Here is a 27087-nt window from a genome sequence, read left to right as displayed (position 1 = left end):
CCACCATAGAAGTCCACTATATAGAGAAAATCCTGAAATGTTTTCCTCAAACCTTACTTTCTTTGTGACTGTAGAAAGAAAGACATGAATATCTTTGATGACATGGGGGTGAGTAAATTATCAGGAAATTTGTATTCTGAAAGCGAACTTCTCCTTTAATACACAGGGTTTGGGTTTAGGACTATATAATTTCCTAAGCACTACCCTGCCTGCCATTCTTCGGAAACAAAAGGCCCCGCCCCAGAATCACTTCATTGGTTGATTTAGAAGTTGATATGTCTCAAATGGATAATGCTTAGTATTTATAGTATTTTTAAAACTGACACTGTACCTTTTAATACATCAGGATGGCTGTGTCTCTTTTGGAGGTGGAGTTTCCCCAGTCGGTGTCTGTCGGTCACCGTCTGTGGTAAATAATCGCCCATCACTTAGCAATGTGTGTGGTGGAGGGGGTTGGCAGGGTGAGGCAGTTTAATTAAGGAAATAGCCGTCCTGCTGTGGAGGGGTTAATGGCCACTCTGTGCGCATGTTTGTCTTGACAGTTGCTTAAATCAGCAGGTAGTGGATAACTGAGAACGGCCATTTAAGAATTCCTGTTAAAAAACACCATAAAGCGAAGACACAGAGTTGAAGCTCTGGCTTTTTCACATCTTTGTGTTTGTATTAGTGGTACCTTACAGTCTGTATTGAAATTGATACAATTATTATTCTCTTATGAGTTGGTTCTTTTTAATGAATTAAAAAGCATTTAACATGACTAGTGTACTTTCAATCCAGAATGGATGACTCTGGTTCTTTTAATTAATAGTTTCAAAAAGAGTACTAGTGTGAATCGAACAAATCTGAAATAAAATGTGTGGTTACTAAATTAGTTGCTGAGTTTCAAAATGGAAAAATATTGCCACTGACTGACATACGTGACCTTGGGTCACAAAACCAGTCATAAGTTGCACACGGGTATATTTATAGCAACAGCCAACAATACATTGTATGGGTCAAAATTATAAATTTTTCTATTTTGACAAAAATCATAAGGATATTAAGTAAAGATCATGTTCCATGAAGATATTTTGTAAATTTCCTACTGTAAATGTATCAAAGCTTAATTTATTAGTAAAATGCATTGCTAAGAACTTAATTTGGACAACTTTAAAGGTTATTTTTTCAATATTTCGATTTTTTTTGCACCCTCAGATTCCAGATTATAAAATAGGCCTAGTTGTATCTCGGCCAAACCCTATCCTAACAAACCATACGTCAAATGAAAGCTTATTTATTCAGCTTTAAGATGTTGGATAAATCTCAATTTCAAACTGACCATTATGACTGATTTTGTGGTCCAGGGTCACATATATAAAATTTCTCTCTTCTCACAGTGTTCGTGCCATTGAATAATACCTCACTTACACTTACAGTTTCAGTCACAGAAATAAAAAAATAAAAAAACATATTTGAATGACTGTTTATCTGATCAGCAGAACATTTCAAAAAGAATGTGTTGCCTGAAGGCAGGGAACTGCTAGAGCTGTGATTTGATTGGTGCCTGTTTGATGTGGGCGGGGCTTTGGAACATTAAGAATCAAAGAAGCTTCAGGCAGCTGAAGGAGAGTTCTCACACACACACACACACACACACACACACACACACGCACACACACACATTAGATTTACATCTAGATACACACCCAGACCTCAGGGCTGCATTTTCAAGGCCTTGACACACAGCGCAGTCTTGGGGAAAGCAGACAAGGCAGAATTGAGAAGCTCTCTGTCTCTCCCACACACATAGTCTCTCTGAAGATAGTGTTACACAGTACGACTGAGAATGAAACGGCAGGCTGAAGAACCAGCTGTCTCGCAGCTTAAACTGCCTCTGTGTCAGCAAGACAGTTCAAGACTTGTAAATGTGAAGCTGTCAAATAAATGACCAGTGAGGTCACTTTGAGGAGCTTATATTTGAAACTTAGACTAGTATGACGTCACTGGTTTGAGATACATGGGGTCAGAGATTTTCTGCATATTACTGTTACTATGATGACATCTTTCTTTGACTACTTCAGTTTATCAGCAACTGTGTATAGCGGTTGTGATTGAAAGCTGATTCGTTGGTGTAAACACACTACAGTTCAGAGATTTGGGCTCAGGAAGAATTTTTTAAGGAATCTAATACCTTTTTTATTTTAACAAAGATGATGATAATAAGAATAAATGTTTCTTTGGCACCAAATCAGCATATTAGAATGATTTCTAAAGGACACTGAAGACTGGAGTAATGATGCAGAATTCAGCTTTGCTTCACAGAAATATCTTTTGAACGGTATTGTAAATGAAATCTGATAAGTGAATGTGAGCCGAAATTATTTGTTTCTGTATTTAGATCTGTTTGGTGGATTTGATTTCTGCGTAGATGGTGTGATGTCGTCTTTTACCACAATTAGTGATTCATACTGAAGCTCATATGATTCTTTAGAAGGAATAACCCGGAAAGCGTGCCCTGACACACCAATGATGTGTTCAGATAGGAACTTCCCATGTCTGAGTCAGCAGCCTGGACTAAAATGTGTTGCACTCAGTGTGTTCTTGAACACTTAAAGTGATAGTTAGTTTTATGTTCTGATCTGAAACTTTACATTCATATAATACGTGTATTAAAATGTTTTGTACTGGATCTGTTTTTCCTAATTTCTTTTTTTTTTTTTTGCGTAAATGCTAATATTAATGTGCTTTAGACTAAAAATTTTTTTTTTGTAGTCCCAAAAACAGGAAGAGAATTAGCATTTTTAAGTGCTTAGTGATGCAATAATAACTCACACTTGAATATTTTTAAATCTCTTGAATTTTGCTTGCTTTTTTGTGATTCTGACAACTGCTTGCAACCTATGTTTTGAAAGTTGCGTTAGTAAGCCTAGTTAGAAAGACCTAAGTTGGTTTTAGCTGTTTGTTCACCTGGGGTACTGGTAATTTAGGGCCCTACAAAAAGTTTTTATTTTTTCCCAAATTCCATTTCATTTTTTTTTTCTCCAATTCAGTTTTTTTTTTCTAATTTTTTTTTCTTCCATTTGTATTTTTTGACTCAAATCATGAAACTAATGCATTTTTCTTCTCAAATTTAGTTTCATTTTACCAGATTCTGTTTCCGTAATTTTAATGGCTTCATTAAATTTTAGTAATCAAAAGCATCTCTAATTATTGATTTTATAAAACATTAATTTATATTATTTTATCTATTTATTTATTTATTTATTCCAGAAATACTGTGCTGTGTATTTTAAATTTTTCTGGTAAATATTCCTTTAAAAAAAAAAATTAATAATAATTTTATTAGTAGTAGTAGTAGTAATGGTACTACTATGATTAAATTAAGTAATATGTTTGTCACAATTTCTTCAAGTTAAACCGAACTTTTATTTTGACGGATTGATGTGAAGACCTTTAAGTTTCTGATGGTATTTGATATGACAGTAGTTTTTCTCAAAAGATATGGTAAAATGCTCATGAAGTGACTCTCAGAGCAGTTCTAGAGATTGTTTATGCGTTCATGTACTCATAAATTGAGTCGGCAGAGGCTGAAAACACCATGAACATCACATGCACTTTTACAAGTGTACAGTAAAAGATATTGTGCGTCTGCAATGCATCATATTTTCAAACAGAGACACACAGAACATGCAGGATTCAGATTTAAATTGTATTTTTTGGCTTAATATTCACAGACACTATTATTTCATATTGTTTGAATTTAAGTGTACTGACCTACTTTTTGATTTACTCCTTCATTACTCATTCTAGTAATTTTCTTCCAGGACATTAACAATAAAGTATGCACTTTTCCTTTAACCCTAAACACAATGCAATATGAAATTGAAAGTTCAAGTTAAATGTGACAAATCAATACGAAAAGTTCCACAAGAGTTAAGTTCTAAATTACAGAGGTGCCAAAAGAATAAATACAGAAAAAATTGAGCACAAATGCCAAGACAAATCACTCAGTGTCCTTCATGTTGTCTCTCTATCACAGCGCACACATCTGTGGTCTAAGTGAACAGCAGCAGTGTTCTGAAAGAAGCGCTGTTTGCTTATCTTCAAGTGTTCACAGGTCTAAGTTGCGTGTGTGTTTGTGTAGATAGAGTAACGGTTGAGTCTACTGCAGTTCTCCCACCCGTTCAGTCTCAACAACACACATGTCTGTGCTTTGAACAAAGAAATATGAGTTTGTGTTGAAATAATTCACGCCACATGTATCTTCAGCTTCAGAACAGCTGGAGTTTTGCTGGATTTGCGTCTGCTGTGTGTGTATTTCTCATACTGGATTGTGAATAAGTAGCTCGTCTCTGACTGAAGTGTTTTTTTGGACGCTAAGTAACGGCATTGTGTGTTTGTACTCGCTGACATTCCTAATAAGGCCAAATCAGCCGTGTTTGGCAGTGATGTCTGTACACTAGATAGATTGAGGCAGAAGGACCTCCTTCTCTTTGTTTCATCAGCGAGGTGTTTCATGGGAAGAGCAGATCCATCGTCTTACCAAATATGGGAGTAGTCTCTTTCTCTGGATGTCTGTGTGTACTTGTCTGACTAACACAAAGTAGAACGTCCTGTGTGTGTCTCTTTGCTGACTGTAGTAATAACAAATAGGCCTTTACTTGCTCCCTAATGTTTAACTTCACAGTATGTGGTTGTCAAATGTTAACCTGTAGTGGGACAGTCACCGTAGTATAGTCACTTAAGGTCTGCTAATTGAAAAAAGAAATTTGCGTCTGCAATTCTTTGCAAACTGTTGGAATGTTTTACTGTGATCATGCATTTGTGCTAGGAGAAACAGGAAGTGACCTTGTAACACTCTGCCTACACATTGTGAAGTCATAAACGCATACATGTGCACGCCCTTTCCTCTTAAGTGTTAGTGTTTTTCACTGCTATTGGTTTAGTCCGAAATGCTTTGTATTTAATCAAATTGCTAGGATAAAATTACTGTGAAAAAGTATGTTTTCCTGCATTATTTTGATCTCTGTTCTCATGTTGTTGTTTTTTTACAGATGGACGTGAGGCTGCTCCTGATTTCAGTTCTTCTGGGACTCAGCAGGGCACAAATAGGTAAGAAAGTCAGATTTTGAAAGCTTCAGATATACAGTGGGATTCAACAGTGTAATGGCCACTAGTTGAAATGTTTTTAGCTTGCATTCAGCCTTTATTATTCAACCAAAAATATTGTGTTATTGTTCTGGTGCAACCTCACACAACCAAAAGGAACAGTTATTTTTGCAGAGTTCCAGCAACACTTGTGATGTCAAGGGGTCAGAACAAACAAGAAAAAATCAGTTTTATTTTGCCAACACGTTTCGGAGCACAGGCCTTGATTAGCACTAAAAGCTTGTCCAAAAATAACCATTATCCAAAATATCCATTTTCCATAGTGAATTTATAGGTCATTCCTGGGATTCAGTGATATTTCAGTCCCCCAGAGTTTTTAAAGTGGTGGTTCACCAGAATTAATTTTTCAAAGCTTTTCAGAATACTTTGGTATGCCCATTATAATAGATAAAAAAATCTTGCATTTTAATATTTTTATGAACAATTTTTTTGGCAATAATGTAAGCATTTATTTGTTCCTTTTTCAAAAAAAAACTGCACAATGTTTTATAAAAAACAGACTTTAAAGTTTTGAACTCAACCCCGTCACGCTAACCATTCTACGCCCATAACAATTTAGACTCTGCTCATATGTGACATCATTTTCCAGAAATGATATAATTTAGGTCTTCTTAATAGTGCAGAAAGTAGTTAGTAGCATCATACTTTTATAGGCATATTATAGTCAGGGAGGGTACTGTCAAGCTTAACAACTCAACACCGTCACATAAAATTAGGATTGAAAATGATTACTTTTCAACATTTTATTTTAATCCATAAGTATATGCAATGTATTTATTTTCTTGCTGCCATATAAGATCTGCTCTCCTAACTACATGAGGAGCAGTGGCCATTTTGAGTGTGAAACCTCAACCCTGTCACAAATATATGTACTTTGCATTGTTACAGGGTTGTAAAATTGTGACTGGGTTGAGTTATTTATTTCATTCATTAACTTTTTTTAATAAAAAATATATAAAATAATCATGGTTTTAGCAAATATATACTTACCAAAATTATGACAACTCATATTTTTGTTACAAATAGAATGTTTGATATAATATGTCTACTTAAACTGACAAGCATCAGAAATTGCACCCACATTTGCACCAAAAAGACAATGTTGGGCATGTAGATATGTTGACCCAAAATAAGGGGGACAATATGAGACAGAAACAAAAATTAAAAGGCATTATAAAACGGTTAGTTCCATTCCTCAATTCTGATTGGTCAGCAGCTGTGTCGTATTCATGATACGGCACTGCTATGACCGCTTCACTGAACGGTTTTGTGTATCATTGAACCCCCTTAGCAACCACCCTTAGCAACATAAACACAGCTGCAGCAGTTAGGGACTACTTTTTACAGCGGAAGGCAGTTAATGATTTTACTTTATGAAAACGTACAACTTAATATATATAAATTAATATATATTTTTGATTTTAATATTTTTATTGTGTGGTAACCGTTTTATAAAAGCAATAAGGTACTTGAGATACAGCACGGCTGTGGTTTTAGTTAAACTTCTACACTAATAATATTTTTTACAGAAATAAAGATACCATAGACTCAAAATTTAAAAAAAAAAAAAAAAAAAAAAAGATGAATGTTAAATTTGTTATCATTAAATTGTTATCAGGGACACAGGAGCAGTAAGAAGATGTTTGTTTTATAACAAGTTCGGTGTAAAATGCTCTTTAAACCAATCCCACTTTGTCCGTTACAGGGTTGAGAAAAAGGGCATCTAAATCTGAAAAACAAAAACGAAAATAATAAAAGTTCAGTACTGCCTGACGTGGGAAAATATGATTTTTTTGGAGGTTTGATATGTGCATAATTATGTGGGATATTTAGAAAATGAATCATATGTAGTTGGGGGAAAAAAAGTATATTCCAAGTTGAAATGTTATCGAATTCCAGGAATGACCCATATTTACTTTTTTTTTTTTTTAATTGCTCAGTTTTAAAATATTTAATCTGATAACTGTTCCTTTTTAAACAATGTCTAAAATACTAGTCGACTATTCAAAATTTTGTCATTTTAATGTTACGTTTTAAATATAATACATTAATTTGAAAAGTTGATTTCTGGAGTGGGTTCAGGGTAATATCTGCTAGGAAGATGAATAAGGTGTAAATGGGGTGGGGTGATATGACCAGAATCTTATATCACGATATGAATAATTTTATTTCATGTTAACGATATACAGTAGTCAACATTTGAAGTGGATCAAAAAAGTTATCGATGTTGTCCTAAGACAAGAATGGGTATTGTATTTGGTTTTAGGACAACTTTGATTAAAGGTACTGATCCACTTCAAATGTTGACTACTGTATACCACATTAGTTATTTTTGTTTTAAATAAGGGCTCTATGATATCAAAACCTTTGATACCATAGATATTCATCATTCTTGTCATCAGTGTCAATGTCACAAACTAACAACAGCCCAAAAAAAAAAAAAAAACTCAAGCTCACTGAAGACAACAGTCGGCGATTAAATGAAAACAAGAAACTAATTACAAAGCAATAGGACGAAACTACAGTGGAACAAATAAGAAAAACATTAATAACAAATACACAATAAACACGCAAAAATGCCTATTTTTTACTGTGTAAATTAAATACAATTTAATTTAGTCAAGAGCAGTGAGAGCTTTTGTCTCTTTTGTTGTTTGATTTACATAGATGACTGCTGTCACTTTAAGAGCTGCCCGGATCCAATATTCTGTTACACGTATTTTCTTTCTCATATGTTTGCTTTAACTTAAGACTTGAATTACTGTGTTTATGAGAATACTTGGAAAATGTGGCATTTTGACAACCATTGAAAGCCTATAAAGCAGCAAAAATATCTTCCGCACTCTTCAAAATGCGCTTGCCTCTCTGCTGTCAGACAGAGCGCACATTTAGTGAAATGAGTTCTCTTTCACTGCTGATTGCATTTCAACAGCTTAAACGGTGCTTATAAGTGCAGTGCTGGTTTGTTTACATAGGTAAGCTGGGTAACCACCATTGCCACCTACTGTCCGAGTGTGAATTTGCATTTTTATTCAGGGCATCTGTGGCTTTTGTTGCAGTCAGTGTTGTAAATTTAAACCATTTAATGGAAAATAACAATTATTTGACTGTTTGATTCATAGATTAAGGATTTTAAATGTATCGCATATACACACAAGATTAATATTTAGACTAGTCGACTAGTCTGTTACAAAATTTCCCTTTGCTATTAAAAACAAAACTGTCGTGGCAATTTGCTGTCAAAAAAGGTGGGTGTGGGAACCGTGCAGGTTTTTGTGGTTTGGTGATTTATTTATTTTTTTTCCACTCAGAACACACACCAGACTAGAGCCTGATAAAATCCTCACAATACTGTCCAGATCATCTGTTAAACATTTGCAACGATGTTCATTCCAGGAATATCTCGGATATGGCAGCAGTGTGGAATCTAAGAAAAGAACCGAAAGAAAAATCTCTCAGAATAATGCAGAAAAATAGGAATGAGATTTATATATATCATCTTCATCTTCCCGCAGTCCTGTACTGTTTATTCTACATATGCTGGCCTCATGGTTTGCATTAAGTCATTAAGGAAAAGCAAAAAGGATACCATCATCAATACAGTTCACATGACCTCCCTACTGCACATGGCCACTGTGCATTTATTTTAGATGTCTCATGAGAGAGAATCATATTGCGTATGGCTGCCCACAGCGTTAGTTATTAAATGCTCTTTGATTTATATTTCCTGTGTTCGTGGTGAGAGCGAATTGAGAATGATGGATGTTTTTGTTGTGTGTGTGCAGATGGTAACGAATGCACCAAGGCCTCGGCCCAGTCCTGTGGAGAATGCATTCAGGCCGGAGAAAAGTGTGGCTGGTGTACAGATGAGGTGAGTTCAGACAAAGCCATTAAAAACAGAAATGGCTGCTTTTGCAACGATGTGCATTTAGGGAAAAATGTTATACGGGAAACCATTTCCTGCAGTCAGATTATTTGTTTATCCAAGTCTGTAGAGGACATCCTGTGATTCTCCAAACAATTTTGTCTGCAAAAAAAACCTTGTTTTTGGGAGAGCGATGTATCCAGAGGAACCAGTGTTTTGAAGTGACATCACAGTCTGTCCCACCTTTATTCGCCTGTAGTTGATTATTACCCACAGTTTCTTGAGTCATTTTGGTGGAACTTCGTACCCCTCAGTGTTCATGAGTCAGCGTCCTGTGTGATCATGTCTTTTCTTGCCATGTGGAGCAGATTATGGCAGGACAGGAAGCACCAATCTTAAACCACATTAAAGAAAGCAGGAAGTGTACTATCACTGAGCTACATGTAATGTAGGGCGGGGGGCTTGAGCTCTTTTGGGAATGTGCCCCCTTTCTAATTGTTTCAACAGGCACTCTGCACATCCTCATTCCGATTAGCCCAACACAGCAACATTGGCTTAACCAATGGTGTGAGTTGGGGATGGGACTAGTTGTCTGTCTGACCAATGGCAGGCAGTTGGAGTGTTCTGGATTTTTTTTAAACTTTATTTTAACACTTACTTTATTTTAACTACTACACTTTCAAAATCATATTTTTTTGCAATGTACATGGTTTAGTCACATGGAAAACATTAATTTAATTTGAATTTAATTTATCAAAACAAAAACAAAAAAAGATATATATATATATATATATATATATATATATATATATATATATATATATATATATGTATGTATGTATATATATATATATATATGTATATGTATTAGTGGTGGGCCGTTATCGGCGTTAACGTGCTGCGTTAACGTGAAACTCTTATCGCGCGATAAAAAAAATATCGCCGTTAATCTATTCTCAAAATTGGGTTGGGAGCTGGGTCTAAACTACGCAAGCTATGATGACTTTCACCTTGATAGTTTAACGCGGATGTATACCGAAGACTGTAGAATATGGTCGCGCGTTTAAGTCTCCTCCGCCAAAACACAGACGGGATCGCGTCGTCCTCCATTCATAAAAACCGAATCTACTATAGCGCGAAATGCCACGTAAATTCGTCGTTTTTTGGATTCATAAATCAAATGTTGGTCAGTCACTTAATTCAAATCGCGATATGGACTAGTGTATGTGAAAACTGAAATGCAAAAAGACCGTTTTAATATGAATCCGATATGTTCCGTTTGCCTAGCTGTATGTATGCATTGCGGAGACGAGCTTTTACTACACGCATACTGAAACACACGTGACGCTCCCGGTAATTTTTGGCATTTTCATCTCACATGAACAGATAAACTCAATCGCCCAAACTGCTGTGAGTGTCACTTTTACCGTTTCATTTGAGAAAACTAGCATCATATCATACTGTATGACACAGAAACTTCACGGCAACCTGTCAAAATAAAAGTACGGTGTAACATGTAATGGGTTGGGTAGGTGTTGACGTTAAAAAAAACACAATCTAATAGGGAGAAAAAATAATTTCATTGTTAGTTAGTTAGTAAACACAAGTACATCTAATTGAACATAATTTATTTTCATCAACAAATTATCATAGAACAGCTTTATGAGCTTTATGATCCATTCTCAAAGACTTTAAATCATTATTTGGGTAGCACACATATTCTGAATGCCTTCAGCAGAATTCAAATTAGCCATTTTAATCTAGATTAATCTAGATTAATTCCAAAATTTAATCTAGATTAATCTAGATTAAAAAAATTAATCTATGCCCACCCCTAATATGTATATATATGTATATGTATGTATATGTATATGTACTTTATGCAAATTATATATGCACCCTTGTTAAAATCAAATTTTGCTAGTTGATTTTAACATACACTACCCGTCAAAAGTTTTTGGACAGTAACATTTTTTTAATGTTTTTTAAAGAAGTCTCTTCTGCTCACCAAGCCTGCATTTATTTGATCCAAAGTACAGCAAAATCAGTAAAATTTTTACTATTTAAAATAAGTGTTTTATATTTGAATACATTTTAAAATGTAATTTATTCCTGTGATTTCAAAGCTGAATTTTAAGCATCATTAGTCCAGTCACATGATCCTTCAGAAATCATTCTAATATTCTGATTGGCTGCTCAAAAAACATTCCTGTTTAATATTATTATGTCGAAAACAGCTGAGTAGATTTTTTTTTCCAAGTTTCTTTGATGAATAGAGAGTTCAGAAGAACAACATTTATCTGAAATAGACATCTTTTGTAGCATTATAAATGTCTTTATCATCACTTTTGATCATTTTAAAAGCATCCTTGCAAAATATAAGTATTAATTTCTATGATTTCTTTCCAAAAAAAACTCACGCCAAGCTTTTGGAAGGTTTAGTGTATAATGTTACAAAAGATTTTTATTTTAGATAAATGCTGTTCTTTGGATCTATCTGTTAATCAAAGTATCCTGACAAATGTACTCAACTGTTTTAAATATTGATAATATTAATAAAAAAAAATGTTTCTTGAACTGCAAATCAGCATATTTCAATGATTTCTAAAGGATTGTGTGACAGTGAAAACTGGAGTAATGATGCTGAAAATTTAGCTTTGATCACAGATCAAATAAATTATATTTTAAAATATATTCAAATAGAAAACAGTTATTTTAAATAGTAAAGAAATATTGCAAACATTTTTGCTGTACTTTGGATCGGTAAGCAGAAGAGACTTTAAAAAAAAACATTAAAAATCTTACTGTTCAAAAACTTTTGACTGGTAGTGTATATTGTCTCAAAATAACACAATTATCTTAAAACTGCTCTATCTTTTGTAAGATTAAGTATTACTAATGCTGTGCTCCAACTGGTGCTATTTTTGTTGGAGTGTTCATAATCCTTCTCTTTTTGTTTTTATCTTTTTCCCTTCCCTCCTCTGCCTTTTTCTGCAGGACTTTCTGAAACAGGGTGAGCAGAAGTCCACACGCTGTGATGAGATTGAAGCTCTGATTAAGAAGGGCTGTTTAGCAGCCAGCATAGAAAATCCTCGGGGATCTGTTAGCGTCAACAAGAACCAATCTTTAACGCACCGCACAAAGGATGGAGTAAAACTGAAGCCAGACCAGATCACTCAGATTCAACCACAGAAACTCACCCTAGACCTTCGATCAGGTACTGCTTACTTCTTCCTCCTTCCTCAACTCTAGAAATGCAGAAATGTCTCCTTCTAGAAATAACCAGTTCACCCTCCTTTAAAGCTTTACGCTAAACCCTCTCATTCTAACCCAGGTGAAGCTCAGACGTTTAATCTGACATTCAAGAGGGCTGAGGATTATCCAATCGACCTCTACTACCTGATGGACCTCAGCTACTCTATGAAAGATGATTTAGAGAACATCAAAAAACTGGGAACCGACCTAATGTTTGAAATGCAAAAGATCACATCTGACTTCAGGATTGGTAAGGAACCTCAGAGGATCCATGCTGGATTTGTCTACAATTGCATTGCACTGCTTAAACATCTTTTCTTTTATTCTTTTGATTGTTTTTAGGCTTTGGTTCCTTTGTGGAGAAAACTGTCATGCCGTACATCAGCACGACACCAGCCAAGCTGCTAAACCCCTGCACGTCAGACCAGAACTGTACCAGCCCGTTCAGCTATAAAAATGTGCTGAGTTTGACTGCCGATGGAAGTCAGTTTAATGATCTCGTTAGCAAGCAGCAGATCTCAGGAAACCTGGACTCACCAGAGGGAGGGTTCGACGCTATCATGCAAGTGGCTGTCTGTGCGGTATGTAATATATAAAATGTAAATATGTATTATAACTGCAAGCAGCGATTAACAGGCTTCAAGCGCCTTAAGGCATTTAAGCACATATGAAAAACATTATTTAGCAAGTCTGTCACCACCAAATCAATGATTAAAAAAGCATTTTTGGCAAATCCAGGTAAATTACCATAGAAATATGTTTTTTAACATTTATGACTGATATAGCACCAGCTGTGGTCCGATCAGCAGATTTCGTGAAGTTTTGAGTTATCCTTTATGCTTTATATTTTATATTGGGTAAATTTGGACAGGCCTCTTTTCTAAACAACCCAACTTCCCAAAGGTTAAAGTTCAACATTTTTTGATAATCATTGGCCTTGAGAGTCCAGAGAATTGTACTGCACCATGACTTGTTTGCAAGAGTAGGTTTTTTACATCTTCTTACTCATTTAACACACGATTTGATTGACAGCAGTGGTTCTAGAGGCAAAGTCATCCGAAATAAAGAGTTCCATCCTACGATATGAATATCATGCGTATGTGTGAAAAAACGCACAAAGTACAATCATTTACGCCCTTTAAAAATGCGATATCACCCCCAACTAGTTGCAGATTTCTTTCAAATTTCTCTCAGACCTTTGGGGCCGTGAGTCGAACAGGCACACCAAGTTTCGTTCCGTTTGGCCTCCGCTAACCTTGTCTAACAGGTGCTCAAATTTGTTCGGCAATGGCGGCCATATTCTTTGAGATACCCAAATGTCCTTGTAGACACTTGTGGCACTACGGACCAAGACAGTGTACACCAGTGTTCATGTTGATAGGACAAATGGTTGCGCAGTTATAGCCATTTTTATTTTTTAGTTTCCTTCTTATAGCGCCACCAAGTAGCCAAGCTCTGTGATTTTTTTTTCTGTGACCTCAGATTGAGCTTTTACATAAGTGTTCTGAGTTCGGCGGAGATATCTCATTCCATTCAGGAGTTACGTATTTTTCTAAAAGTGGCCCTGCCCTTTTTGAACATTTTGGATTTTCTTTGCGACATCAAGATCAACCTTTTTTGGATAATTATTGATATTCACTCTGCAGAGAATCTCTGCACTGGTTTGGTTCTGATTGGGCAAAAAACCTTAGACTAGTTCGCAAAAGTATGCTTTTAAAAAAATGCAAAATACCCCAAAATTTCACCAGGCACACGATCTAATCTGAGGCGTGCATTTTGTCCGGGGTGAGCCAAGGATTCCAACAACATGCTTGAGTCTGCGACTAACGGTTTAGTTATGAGCGATTTCGTACTTCGCTGTAGTGCCCCCGTCAGGCCGATTGGGGTGAGACTTGGTCAAGTTGTAGGTATGAGTACTACCATCCCTCTAAGTTTCAGTTCTCTACGACTATCAGTTTTATGTGGAGATTGCTGATCCATGACCATTCTAACAATTACAACAGGGTTTCAGAACCCCTGAGAAAACCCTGCTGACTAGTCAGGTTTTTGAACTAAAGTTTATGCTTCCTCTTAATTGTGTATCAGAATCAGATCGGCTGGAGGAATGTTACCCGTCTGCTTGTGTTTTCCACGGATGCTGGATTCCACTTCGCTGGAGACGGAAAACTGGGCGGCATCGTGCTTCCTAATGACGGGAAATGCCATCTGCAGGATAACATGTACACCATGAGCCATTACTATGTAAGTGTGCGTAACACTGTAAGTCATTCCAGCATAAGGAATATATGTAAAGATGTCTAATTAATTTCCAACCCTTCTAGGACTATCCTTCGATCGCACATCTCGTTCAGAAATTAAGTGAAAACAACATTCAGACCATTTTTGCAGTAACTGAAGAGTTCCAGCCTGTTTACCAGGTAATAAAGCAGCTTTTTATCTTTTGTCTCTACATCAATAGGCAAGTTGGATTCTGTAACACTACTGGAAATAAAATACTGCATGGGAAAAAAAACCTGGATGAACTTTTTATCTTTTGTCTACAGGAGCTGAAAAACCTCATTCCTAAGTCAGCTGTGGGAACGCTATCCTCTGACTCCGGCAATGTGATCAAACTCATTATTGATGCATATAATGTGAGTAGATCTCAGTAAATTAAGAGGCTAGAAGCCAATTTAGTTCAGTTTTCTATTTGTTTACCTTGTTCTTGACAATTAATGCAAAATAAAATGTGTAAATATGACAATGCAGTTTCAGGTAAAAACAGTTGTTAAAGATAATTTAAAACTATTTCTAATTTTTTTTTTTAAGTTAAATGTTTATCTATTTAAAATAACTGTTATCTAAGTTTTTTTTTCTTTAATGTAGCAATGATATCAAATTTATTTAGGCTACTGAAAGCATCAGTATTCTATGGAAGCCTGTTTCTGCCACTGAATTAAAAAAAAAAAAAAATATATATATATATATATATATATATATATATATATATATATAATTCCAACTTTTTTCTCACAGTTCTGACTTTTTCGCAGAATTGCATGATACAAATTCGTGATTTTGACTTTTTTTCTCAGAATCGTGAGATATAATTGTTAATTCTGAAATCAAAATGGTGAGATATAAACTCGCTTTTGCAAGAAAAAAAGTCACAATCACGAGCACAATTGTGCACAATTCAGATTTTTTAGCACACAATTGCATGTTAGAGAACATTTCAGTTCTGAGAACATTTCAGTCTTTTTTTCCTCGCAAAATTTGACTTCGTAACTCACAGTTGTGAGTTTCTCACAATTCTAAAAGTCATAATTGCGAGCTGTAAACTTGCATTTGCAGGGGAAAAAATTCAGAATTGGCCATTTATATTTCACAAATACGAGTTTGTATGAAGCAGTTCTGAGAAAAAAAGTCGGAATTGTGAATTAAAAGCGCAATAATTTTTTTATTTTTTTATTCAGTGGCAGAAACAAGCTTCCATAGTATTCAGTATCACTCGATGCTTCAGAAATCATTCTAATATGCTGGTCTGGTGTTCAACAAAAATTTCTTATCAATACAGTTGAACAGTTAAAAACAGTTGTGCTGCCTAATAAAAATAATCATGATATATTTTTTCACTAATTTTTGATAAATGGAAAATTCAAAAGATTTTTTTTTTTTTGAAGTGGAAATCGTTTGTAACATTATAAATGTCTTTCCTGTCACTTTTGATCAATTGAAAGCATCCTTGCTGTGAAGTATTAATTATTTTTTTCCAAAAAATATCTTACTGACCCCAAATCTTTTATCAGTTTTTAACAAACTTTTAAATAATCCATCTTAAATCTGTCTTTCTCAGTCTCTGTCCTCTGAGATCATTCTGGAGAACAGCAGGCTTCCCGAAGGTGTGTCCATCTCCTACGTCTCCCACTGCAAGAATGGAGTGAGCGAAAAAGGAGAAAATGGAAGAAAGTGCTCCAACATCTCCATTGGAGATCAGGTGAGAATATTACCCTCCAGTTAAAACACATATGCATCTATGACAGTTTCGTCAAATGTTCAGCACTTTCCAATGAATACAATTTCCTAAACAGAACTTTTATCTGCTCTTTCTCTTTAAAGAAATTTGGTAGCAGCATGATTAAAGGGATAATTCACACAAAAATGAAATTACTCACCCTCATGTCATTTCAAGCCTATAAGACATTCATTTTTAGAACACAAATTAAGATATTTTTGATGAAATCCAAGAGCTTTCTGAACCTGCATAGTCAGAAATGCAACTACCACGTTCAAGGTTTAGAAAGATGGTAAGGAGACTTGTAGCTTCATAAAATTAATTTTGAGTCCTGTTTTATCAATCTGCCTTTCTGGGCTTTGAACATGTCAGTTGTGTTACTGTCTATGCAGGGTCAGAAAGCTCTAGAATTTTATCAAAAATATTTTAATTTGTGTTGCAAAGATGAACAAAGGTCTTACAATCTTGGAGCTACATGAGGGTGAGAAATTACATTTTCATTTTTGGGTGAACTATCCCTTTAAACACTACAAAGACTGAAAATTAAGTTAAGACTATTGATCCTTGTGTCACAGGTGACGTTTGAGGTAGCCGTCACAGCTAAAGGCTGTCCATCTAATGGCAAATCAGAAACTATAAAAATCAAGCCGCTGGGCTTCACTGAGGAGGTGGAGATTGTTCTCAACTACATCTGCGAATGTGAGTGTCATAAAGACGGAATCCCAAACAGCCCAGTGTGTCATTTTGGCAACGGTACCCTGGAATGTGGAGCATGCAGGTGAGTTATTATTCATTCAAATCGAGACCAAATCAAAACCTTCAACTAGCAGTAATGTTATCAACATCTGCTTATTTTCAGGTGCAATGAGGGACGTATTGGCAGAGTATGTGAATGTAGCAAAGACGAGGTGCGAACAGAAGATCTAGATGCAAACTGCCGCATGGATAACGGGACAGACATTTGCAGCAACAATGGAGACTGCGTTTGTGGAACATGCGAGTGTAAGAAAAGAGACAACCCAGAGGAAAGATACAGTGGAAAGTTCTGCGAATGTGACAACTTTAACTGCGACCGCTCCAATAATAAGCTCTGCGGAGGTATGATTATGCTTATTTGTATCTGACCCTAACACTAAAATAACTTTTTTTTTTTTTTTTTTTTTGATCTGATCTTCACATTTATGAAACCAGACCACAAAACTAGTCATAAGTAGCATAGGTATATTTGTAGCCATAGCCAACAATACATTGTATGGGTCAAAATTATCGATTTTTTCCAAAAATCATTAGGATATTAAGTAAAGATCATGCTCCATGAAGATATTTTGTAAACTTCCTTTTATAAATATATCAAAACTTTTTGATTAGTAATATGCATTGCTAAGAACTTAATTTGGACAACTTTAACCCTCTGGGCCTCTTCGTTTAGAAATCACACTTGGCTCCTTTGCGGTCAAAGGTGACAGAAGCCTTAAAAAGTAACTTTTTTTTTTTCTTCAGGATAATCAATGAAATACATTTTTGTTCAGTGATATTTTGTGATTATTGTTTAGAGTTTTGAGGAGTTTTTATGATTCTATACAATTTGAATGAACAATTTTTCCACTTGAAAATTTTTTTTCTATTTATTTATTTATTTTTCAATAAATTTAAAATTCATTAAAATTGCTTGATTGCTGAACACTTTTTTTTTCAGCAGTGGCTGGTTTGTAGCTTGTACCACCAAAAGATTCTCTGAATTATTGCAGTTTTTTTGTATTTACTATTCATTTTTCTATGTCTGTCATTTTTGACCGTGAAGGAGCCAAGTGTGACTTTTTTTTTTTTTTTTTTTTTTTGACCCTTTGACATATCTGAATCATTACAGTTTTTAAAATTTCAAAACATATAATTTTTCGGTCAAAAATGACAGAAGAGGCCCAGAGGGTTAAAGGCGATTTTCTCAATATTTAGATTTTTTTTTTTTGCACCCTCGGAATTCAGATTTTCAAATAGACGTATCTCAGCCAAATATTGTCCTATCCTAACAAACCATATATTAATGCAAAGCTTATTCATTAATTTTTTAGATGTATAAAATGTAAAAAAAAAACAGAAGAGAAGTTACAAACTTTCCATACTTTCCAGGTCACGGTCGTTGTGAGTGCCGAAAGTGTATCTGTGACGCCAACTACACAGGCAGTGCGTGCGACTGCTCTTTGGACACCTCCACCTGCCTGGCCACTAACAAACAGATCTGTAACGGTCGGGGCACCTGCGAGTGTGGCGCGTGTAAATGCACCGACTCAAAGTTTCAGGGTCCAACCTGTGAAATCTGCCCAACCTGCCCTGGAGTTTGTACTGAACACAAGTGAGTTATTAACAGGGCATTTGCTTGAACAACTGGCTCAGCCAGCGGGACTAAATATGTGTTTTTCCTCACAGGGATTGCGTCCAGTGCCGAGCATTTGGTACCGGTGACAAGAAAGACACGTGTGAGAAACAATGTAGCTACTTCCATCTCATAATGAAGAAGAAGAAGGATGAACTTCCTCAGCCCAATGACCAGCCATTCATCAATCACTGCAAAGAGCGCGACGCTAACGACTGCTGGTTCTTCTTTACCTACGCTACCAAGAACGACAGCACTGTTGAGGTTCACGTGGCGGAGGAACTTGGTAATTGGAGGATGAAATAAACCAGTTTTATATGACTACTAGTTATTTAATTTTGTTTACCATAATGCTTCGCCTGTGTTTACAGAGTGTCCCTCTGGCCCTGACATCATCCCAATAGTGGCGGGTGTGGTCGCAGGAATTGTTCTCATTGGTTTAGCACTTCTGCTCATCTGGAAGCTGCTCATGATTATTCACGACCGCAGAGAGTTCGCCAAGTTTGAGAAAGAGAAGATGAACGCCAAGTGGGACACGGTACGTTGTTTTCTAATTAACATTACATTTCATCTTAAGTATCCGTTTTAAGTTTTTCAAGTCATATCATATGTAGCCTATAGAAAGCCTACAGAAAAAAAAGTAACATCTGTGTGAAATGAATATGTAAAATTTCTCAATATAGTTATGTTTTTTACATTTCCATATGGCACAGTGCAGCTAGTTGTATTGGGATGTCTGGCCTCATTGTGTGGGGTGTGGCCTCTCTGCCACGAGGCGAGGTCATTGCTGCCACCCCCTGGCCGCTGCTAGTATTGCAGTTTACAGAATAGACCGCGAAAGAAAGGTTCAAAAACATTTGGCTTGGAGGCTTGTGAATATGTGACCCTGGACCACAAAACCAGTCATAAGGTTCAATTTTACAAAATGAGATTTATACATCATATGAAAGCTCAACAAATAAGCTTTCTATTGATGTATGGTTTGTTAGGATAGGACAATATTTGGCCGAGATGCATCTGTTTAAATATCTGGAATCTGAGGGTGCAAAAAAATCTAAATACTGAGAAAATCACCTTTAAAGTTGTCCAAATTAAGTTCTTAACAATGCATATTACTAATCAAAATTTACATTTTGATATGTTTACAATAGGAATTTTACAAAAAATCTTCATGGAACATGATCTTAATTTCTAAATTAACTTAATTTCCTAATAATTTTTGGCATAAAAGAAAAATCAATAATTTTGACCCATACTATGTATTTTTGGCTATTGCTACAAATATACCCCAGCAACTTAAGACTGGTTTTGTGGTCCATGGTCACATATAGTTCTATTTAAAGCATAGTGCTTCAGAGAGAATTACTGAATTAGATGTCTTTCATCCAAACCTAGAAGTGAATTATCAATTTGCTTTCCTGTATATTAACCCCGTAAAGCCTGATATATGAAATATTAGTCTGGAATATATATCATGATATATCATGATGAGGAATATGTTTTAAATGTAATTTAGTTTAAAGTTGCAAAGGTGTGTGTGTGTGTTTGGATACACCAGGCTTTTGTGGCCCAAATAATATGATATAGTGAGAATATATCATATTTGGGCCACATTCACAAAGAGAATATTTTATTTAATTTTTTTTAATCAAAAGAATTCCAAACTGAGCAAAATTATGCAGTTTGGTGCAGATTTTGTCATTTATATGGCCTAAAAGTAAAATAAAGTTCTAATAAGTTGTACGTTTAAATCTACAAGATTTAACGGACTGTTAACAATGTTTAGATGCAAGGATTTTTTTTATTATTATTTCATTTTTTTGATTATAAGTTTGGTGCAGGTTTTATGTTGCCAAAAAGTAAAATAAAGTTCTGATATATTGTACTGTACATTTACGAGATTTAACACACTGTTTACAATGTTCAGATTCAAGAAGTATTTTTTTTTTTGTTTCTTTTTTTTATTATTAAAAGAGGTCTAAACTGAGCAAAATTATGCAGTTTGGTGCAAATTTTGTAATTTGTATGGACAAAGTACAATAAAGTTCTGATAGATTGTACTGTAAACTTACGAGATTTAACAGACTGTTTACAATGTTCACATTAAAGGATAATTTTTTTTTATTATTATTAAAAGATTTTGTTATTTCTGTGGCCAAAAAGTAAAATTCAAGATTTAACAGACTGTTTACAATGTTCAGATTCAAGGAGATTCAATTTGTTTTGATTAAAAGTGGTCTAAACTTAGCAAAATGATGCAGTTTGGTGCAGATGTCGGCTTTTATACAGCCAAAAAAAGTCAAATGAAGTAGAAATCTACGAGATCTAACTGTTTACATTAAATTCCTATAAATGTTAACTGTCGCTCTATATATCCCAATAATATCTTTTATTAAGGTAATATTCAAATGCTTAGTTCTATGATCAAAGCTCTGTCGTTTTAATTGTAGTGGCCAAACCCCATCGATGATTGAGAGATGCACAAATAAATGTTCCTCAAAAGCCTGATGTATCATATTTGATACTTTTTAACATGATTTTTTTACCCCTAAAAAATGATGTATGGATAATCAAGCCTAAGTTGTTTCAGTCCAGTAAATGTTCATCTTGAAATATTAATGATAATATTAAAGCAATATTTTTATGTTAATTTAATAACAAAAAAAAATCATCAAAGATTTCATGGCTTGATAAGTATTTTTATAAATATATGTGTGTATGAATAGATTAGAGTCTTTTATAAATTTGCATTGAACTGGTCAAAACCGCAGGCTCTTCTGCTTTTTGTTTTCTTTATTTCAGTTCTGCTTTTTTCACTCTGTCACATTTTCTTGTCCTTTCTGCCTTTCTCTCTTCAAACCTTTTTTTTTCTTGTCATATCTAGCAAGACAACCCAATATACAAGAGCCCCATTAATAAATTCCAGAATCCAAGTTATGGAAATAAGGGCGTCACACACTGAGTCTGTACTCTTCTTTGCTGCTCGCATGTGATTTTTCTTTCTCTTTCTGTCTATTTACCTCTTTATCACTCTAACAACAACCTCAGAGCCATGTGCACTATGTTGGACAGCTAAATTGTCATTTGCAGTTTTTAATCTAATTTACTAATTATTAGTACATACCTTTAAGGTCATTTTCTCACCAGCATGTTGTTCCAAACCTGTATGACTTATGAACTGGGGAACACAAAACCTCAAACTCCATTTTTTGATCCTTAAAGAAATAGTTCACCTACAAATAAAAAATAGGCCATCCAAGATGTAGATGTGTTTGTTTCTTCATCAGAAGAGATTTGGAGCAATGTGCAATGAATGGGTGCCGTCAAATTGAGAATTCAAACTGTTGATAAAAACATTACAATAATCCACAAGTAATCCACATGACTCCTGTCCATCATGTAATGTCTTGTGAATTGAAAAGCTGTGTTTGTAAGAAGCAAATCCATCATTACAGGAGTAGTTCACTTCCAGAACAAAAATTTACAGATAATGTACTCACCCCCTTGTCATCCAAGATGTTCATGTCTTTCTTTCTTCAGTCGTAAAGAAATAGTTTTTTGAGGAAAGGATTTTTTAGGATTTTTCTCCTTATAATGGACTTCTATGGTGCCCCCGAGTTTGAACTTCCAAAATGCAGTTTGAATGCAGCTTCAAAGGGCTCTAACCAATCCCAGCTGAGGAGTAAGTGTCTTATCTAGCGAAACGGTTGGTTGTTTTCTTAAAAATTTACAATTTATTTACTTTTTAACCTTAAATGCTCATCTTGTCTATTCTGTTTATGAGAGTCAGGGTACTCATCTTGTCTATTCTGTTTATGAGAGTCAGGGTATGTCGAAAAACTCCCATCTCATTTTCTCCTACAACTTCAAAATTGTCCTAGATCGCTGCAGAAGTACCAACCCAGTGTTTACAAAGTGAACATGGAAAGAAGGTCAAACGCTCTTTACAAAAAAAATGTAAAACAGTAATGTAGGACGATTTCAAAGTTGGAGAAGAAAATGAGATGGAAGTTTTTTGACACACCCTAACTGTCATGAACCGGAATACACACAGTTTTTTAAAGAAAATAAGCGATTGTTTCACTAGATAAGACCCTTCTTCCTCAAATGGGATTGGTTAGAGCACTTTGAAGCTGCATTTAAACTGCATTTTGTAAGTTCAAACTCGGGGGCACCATAGAAGTCCATTATAAGGAGAGAAATCCTAAAATTTTTTCCTTTAAAAAACGATTTCTTTATGACTGAAGAAAGAAAGACACGAATCTTGGATGACAAGTACATTATCTGTAAAATTTTTGTTCTGCATTTAAACTGCATTATGGAAGTTCGAACTCGGGGGCACCATAGAAGTCCACTATATGGAGAGAAATCATGACATGTTTTCCTCAAAAAACAATTTCTTTACGACTGAAGAAAGAAAGACATGAACAATTGGGATGCCAAGGGGATGAGTACATTATCTATACAATTTTGTTCTGGAAATTAACTAATTTAAGATGTTGCTTCCAAGTACAGTCCTCTACACACAAAAATGCTTTCTCCAGTGAAAATGTTGTCTTGTCTGATGCAGGAGAGAAATATGCACGATTGTTAGAAGCAAAAACAGTCTAAAACAATTCCAAATGTTGATTTTAATGTGAGATGACAACAGGGAATATACTTTTTCTACTGGAGGAAGCAATATAATTGTTTATGGATTTTACGAACACACACTTCACTTCACAAGACTTAAATTGATGGACTGGAGTTGTATAGATTATTGTAATGCTTTTATCAGTTGTTCGAACTCTCATTCTGACGGCACCCATTCACTGCAGAGGATCCACTGGTGAGCAAGTGATGTAATGCTAAATATCTACAAATCTGTTCTTAAGAAGAAACAAACTGATCAACATCTTAGATGGCTTGAGGATGAATCCATTTTAACTTCTGGATAAACTATTCAAAGAATGCAATTAAAGGGATAGTTCACCCAGAAATAAAAATAGTATGTTTATCTGCTTACCCCCAGATTTTTAACTCAAATCGTTGCAGTCTGTCAGTCATATAATGGCAGTCAATGGACACCAAATCTTTGAGAGTAACAAAAAATACACAGACAAAACCAAATTAAACCCTGTGGCTCATGAAGATACATTGAGGTGTTAAGACACAAAATGATCGGTCTGTGCAAGAAACTGAACCGTATTTATATCATTATTTACCTCTGTTGTGAATGTGCTTAGGACAGTTTAACGAAAGATTTGGTGCCCATTGACTGCCATTATATGACTGACAAACTGCAACGGTTTGAGTTAAAAATCTTTGTTTGTGTTCTACTTAAGAAACAATGTCACCTACATCTTTGATGTCCTGTGGGTAAGCAGATAAACAGTTTTGGGTTTACTATCCCTTTAACATTACAAAAAATTCCAATAGTTAACAAGCTTAGGTATTTAAATGGCTGCATATACAAGATGACAGAGTTTGTGTTTGATTGTGTGTTTTTTGTATTGCTTGCTGTTTTTTCTTTACACTGTTTTTACTGTGAAGTGTCCTAACCTGGCAATTGTGTAGTTATATATTAAAGTTTGATCTAATTATCCTCTCATGTCGATCTCCAGGGTGAGAACCCCATTTACAAGAGTGCTGTGACGACGGTGGTCAACCCTAAATACGAGGGCAAATAATGGACGAAGGTGTCCATCTTCAAGCAACACTGTATGCAGAACAATTCAAGAGGAATGGAAGAGTTGAAGTTCACTTTGTTTCTTTTCTTTTTTTTGTGTTTTTGAATCACCTTTTGCCTGTGCATTTGCCACTGTTCAGTATAATCTATTAACCTGTGTTTCTATGCATCGTTTTGGAACTGTACAGTATGTATAAACTTGAGTTTTTACTTTTTTTTATGCAATCTTAGACAATATTTCAATGTTCAGTTTTGGATTTTTAGCCACGAATCTGCCTTGTTTTTTCTGAATGTTAAAACTGATCGTGTTGGGTTAGATAACAGGGGTTTTGTAGGTAAGATGTGGTCAAGTATGTATGAAGAATGAATATCCACAAAGACAAGACAAGACACAGCTACTGACTTGAGTCTAGTTTGTGTCTTAAGATGGTACAGGAAACTTTCTGAACCTGTGGATGGAGTGTCCTGTCACTGGTATTGTAGGTAGCTGTAGCGGACCACTGCTGTTTGTACACTTGGTGCTTTTCATGTAGACGCTTATGGCGTCTGCATAATCCTGGATGATTTGAGTCCAGATTCAAATGTTTAGGTCTATGCGACTGGATCTGTGTGCTCACATCGCCTTTCTTTGGTCTGCGAGTCAGGTGGTTTAACATCCTTTTATTGTGCACATTGACATTTAAATAATTCTAAAATGGACATGTTTAGTATCTTTAATTATGTCACACAAAAAAAAAAGTGTACAACTTTTGATGCAATTTTATCTGTCAAGTGACTTAAATGCGTTTAACTTGGCAACATCTGAGTTTGAAAAATGTTAGAGGGACATTGTCATCATTGTCTGTGAATGGAACAATCAACTTAATCATTAGTATTATAATAATAATTGAAAACATAGGTGGAAAATCATATAAAAATATCTTCAGGTTTTGTTTTGAAGAATGAGGAAATGAAAACTCAGGTCCTGAATTTCTCTCTATCACTGATGCCAAATATTTACTGTGCAAGAACTATATTCCAGATGTGGACTTCACATTTGTTTTTGTAATTTAATTTGTCCCTTTGTAACTGAATTGTTCATAAATGAGACTAACTGCTCAGATAATTGTTGGTAAAGATCAGTGTTAAAGAAAGATTACTTTTTGACGTTATTTTCCTTTTATTTTCACTTTTTTAATCTTTAAAGCTTTTAAAAGCTTTTAATCATGTTACATACACACTTTGCATTTTAAAGTGCCTTTTTCATTTTTGCATCATGCCCACTGTTTTTTGTTTCTAGGCGTTATTTATTAAAATAAAGAACCCAAAACACTGGACTGCATTGTTATCCATGTCTGTTTGTGTGTCAGCATGCTTTGTTGTTGAATATAAAGTTATTATATTCTAATATGGAGATTTACATTTACAGATGTCTACATTTTTAGTATGGTGATGTGAATTCTTGTACCAAACTGCTGTTATTTGTGACCCTGGATCACAAAATCAGTCATATGGGTAATTGTTTTGACATTGAGATGTACAGTGGTGTGAAAAAGTGTTGGCCCCCTTAATTTTTTTTATATTTTTTCATGTTTGTCACACTTTAATGTTTCAGAAAATCAAACAAATGTAAATTTTAATTAAAGAACACAAGTAAACATAACATGAGGTTTTTAAATGAAGGGTTTTTTATGAAGGGAAAAAAATGCAAACCCACATGGCCCTGTGTGAAAAAGTGTTTGCACCCAGGACTGATTACTGCCCTGTTCGCAATCGAGAAATCACTTAAATATGACCTGCCTGACAAAGTGAAGTAGACCAAAAGATCCTCAAAAGCTATACGTCATGTTGAGTTCAAAAGAAATTCAGGAACAAATGAGAAAGTAATTGAGATCTATCAGTCTGGAAAAGGTTATAAAGCGATTTCTAAAGCTTTGGGACTCCAGCGAACCACAGTGAGAGCCATTATCCTCAAATGATGAAAACATGGAACAGTGGTGAACCTTCCCAGGAGTGGCCGGACAACCAAAATTAACCCAAGAGCGCAGCGACGAATTATCCAAGAGGTCACAAAAGACCCCACAACAACATATAAAGAACTGCAGGCCTCTCTTGCCTCAGTTAAGGTCAACCCTAAGAAAGAGACTGGGCAAAAATGGCCTGCATGGCAGAGTTCCAAGACGAAAACCACTGCTGAGCAAAAAGAACATAAAGGCTCGTCTCAGTTTTGCCAGTTAAATTTGTTTGATTATCTGAAACATTAAAGTGTGACAAACATGCAAAAAAAAAAAAAAAAAATCAGGAAGGGGGCCAACACTTTTTCACACCACTGTATACATCATCTGAAAGTTGAATAAATAAGCTTTCTATTGATGCATTGGTTTGTTAGGATAGGACAATATTTGGCCGAGATACAGCTATTTGAAAATCTGGAAGCTGAGTGTACAAAAAAATCAAAATATTGAGAAAATTGCCTTTAGGTTGTCCAAATGAAGTTCTTATTAATGTATATTACTAATCAAAAATTAAGTTTTTATATATTTACAGTAAGAAATTGACAAAATATCTTCATGGAACATGATCTTTACATAATATCCCAATGATTTTTGGCATAAAAGAAAAATTCATAATTTTGACCCACACAATGTATTGTTGGCAATTGCTTCTATACCCGTGCTACTTAAGACTGGTTTTGTGGTCCAGGATTACATATGGAGATTTGTAAATTTTGTAGACACGGTTTGAGTATGACTGAGTACGGTAATGTGAATTTTTGCACCAAACTGCTGTTATTTGTGCATTATGGC

General features: G+C 35.0%; 1 protein-coding gene across 1 annotated transcript; it reads left to right on the top strand.

The window, feature by feature from the left end:
* Window positions 1–4955: 4955 nt before the first annotated feature.
* LOC141342140 (integrin beta-1-like) lies at window positions 4956–25617 on the top strand. Its single transcript, XM_073846528.1, has 15 exons — window positions 4956–5091; window positions 8934–9019; window positions 12011–12230; window positions 12348–12518; window positions 12611–12849; window positions 14354–14509; window positions 14590–14685; window positions 14812–14901; window positions 16104–16244; window positions 16838–17040; window positions 17122–17360; window positions 18390–18612; window positions 18687–18919; window positions 19005–19171; window positions 24237–25617. Exons 1-15 carry the CDS (start codon window positions 5034–5036, stop codon window positions 24300–24302), a joined length of 2388 nt encoding a protein of 795 aa, XP_073702629.1. The 5' UTR covers window positions 4956–5033; the 3' UTR covers window positions 24303–25617.
* Window positions 25618–27087: the final 1470 nt, after the last annotated feature.

The sequence above is a fragment of the Garra rufa genome, chromosome 9, assembly GCF_049309525.1.
Source record: "Garra rufa chromosome 9, GarRuf1.0, whole genome shotgun sequence".
NCBI classification, from domain to species: Eukaryota; Metazoa; Chordata; class Actinopteri; order Cypriniformes; family Cyprinidae; genus Garra; species Garra rufa.
This window is presented reverse-complemented; position numbering and strand designations above follow the sequence as displayed.

Coding starts and splice junctions, on each gene's coding strand:
- LOC141342140 (XM_073846528.1), top strand. CDS start 5,034: ATGGACGTGAGGCTGCTCCTGATTTCAGTTCTTCTGGGACTCAGCAGG. Junction 17,041..17,121: donor CTGGAATGTGGAGCATGCAG/GTGAGTTATTAT, acceptor GCTTATTTTCAG/GTGCAATGAGGGACGTATTG. Junction 17,361..18,389: donor CAATAATAAGCTCTGCGGAG/GTATGATTATGC, acceptor CATACTTTCCAG/GTCACGGTCGTTGTGAGTGC.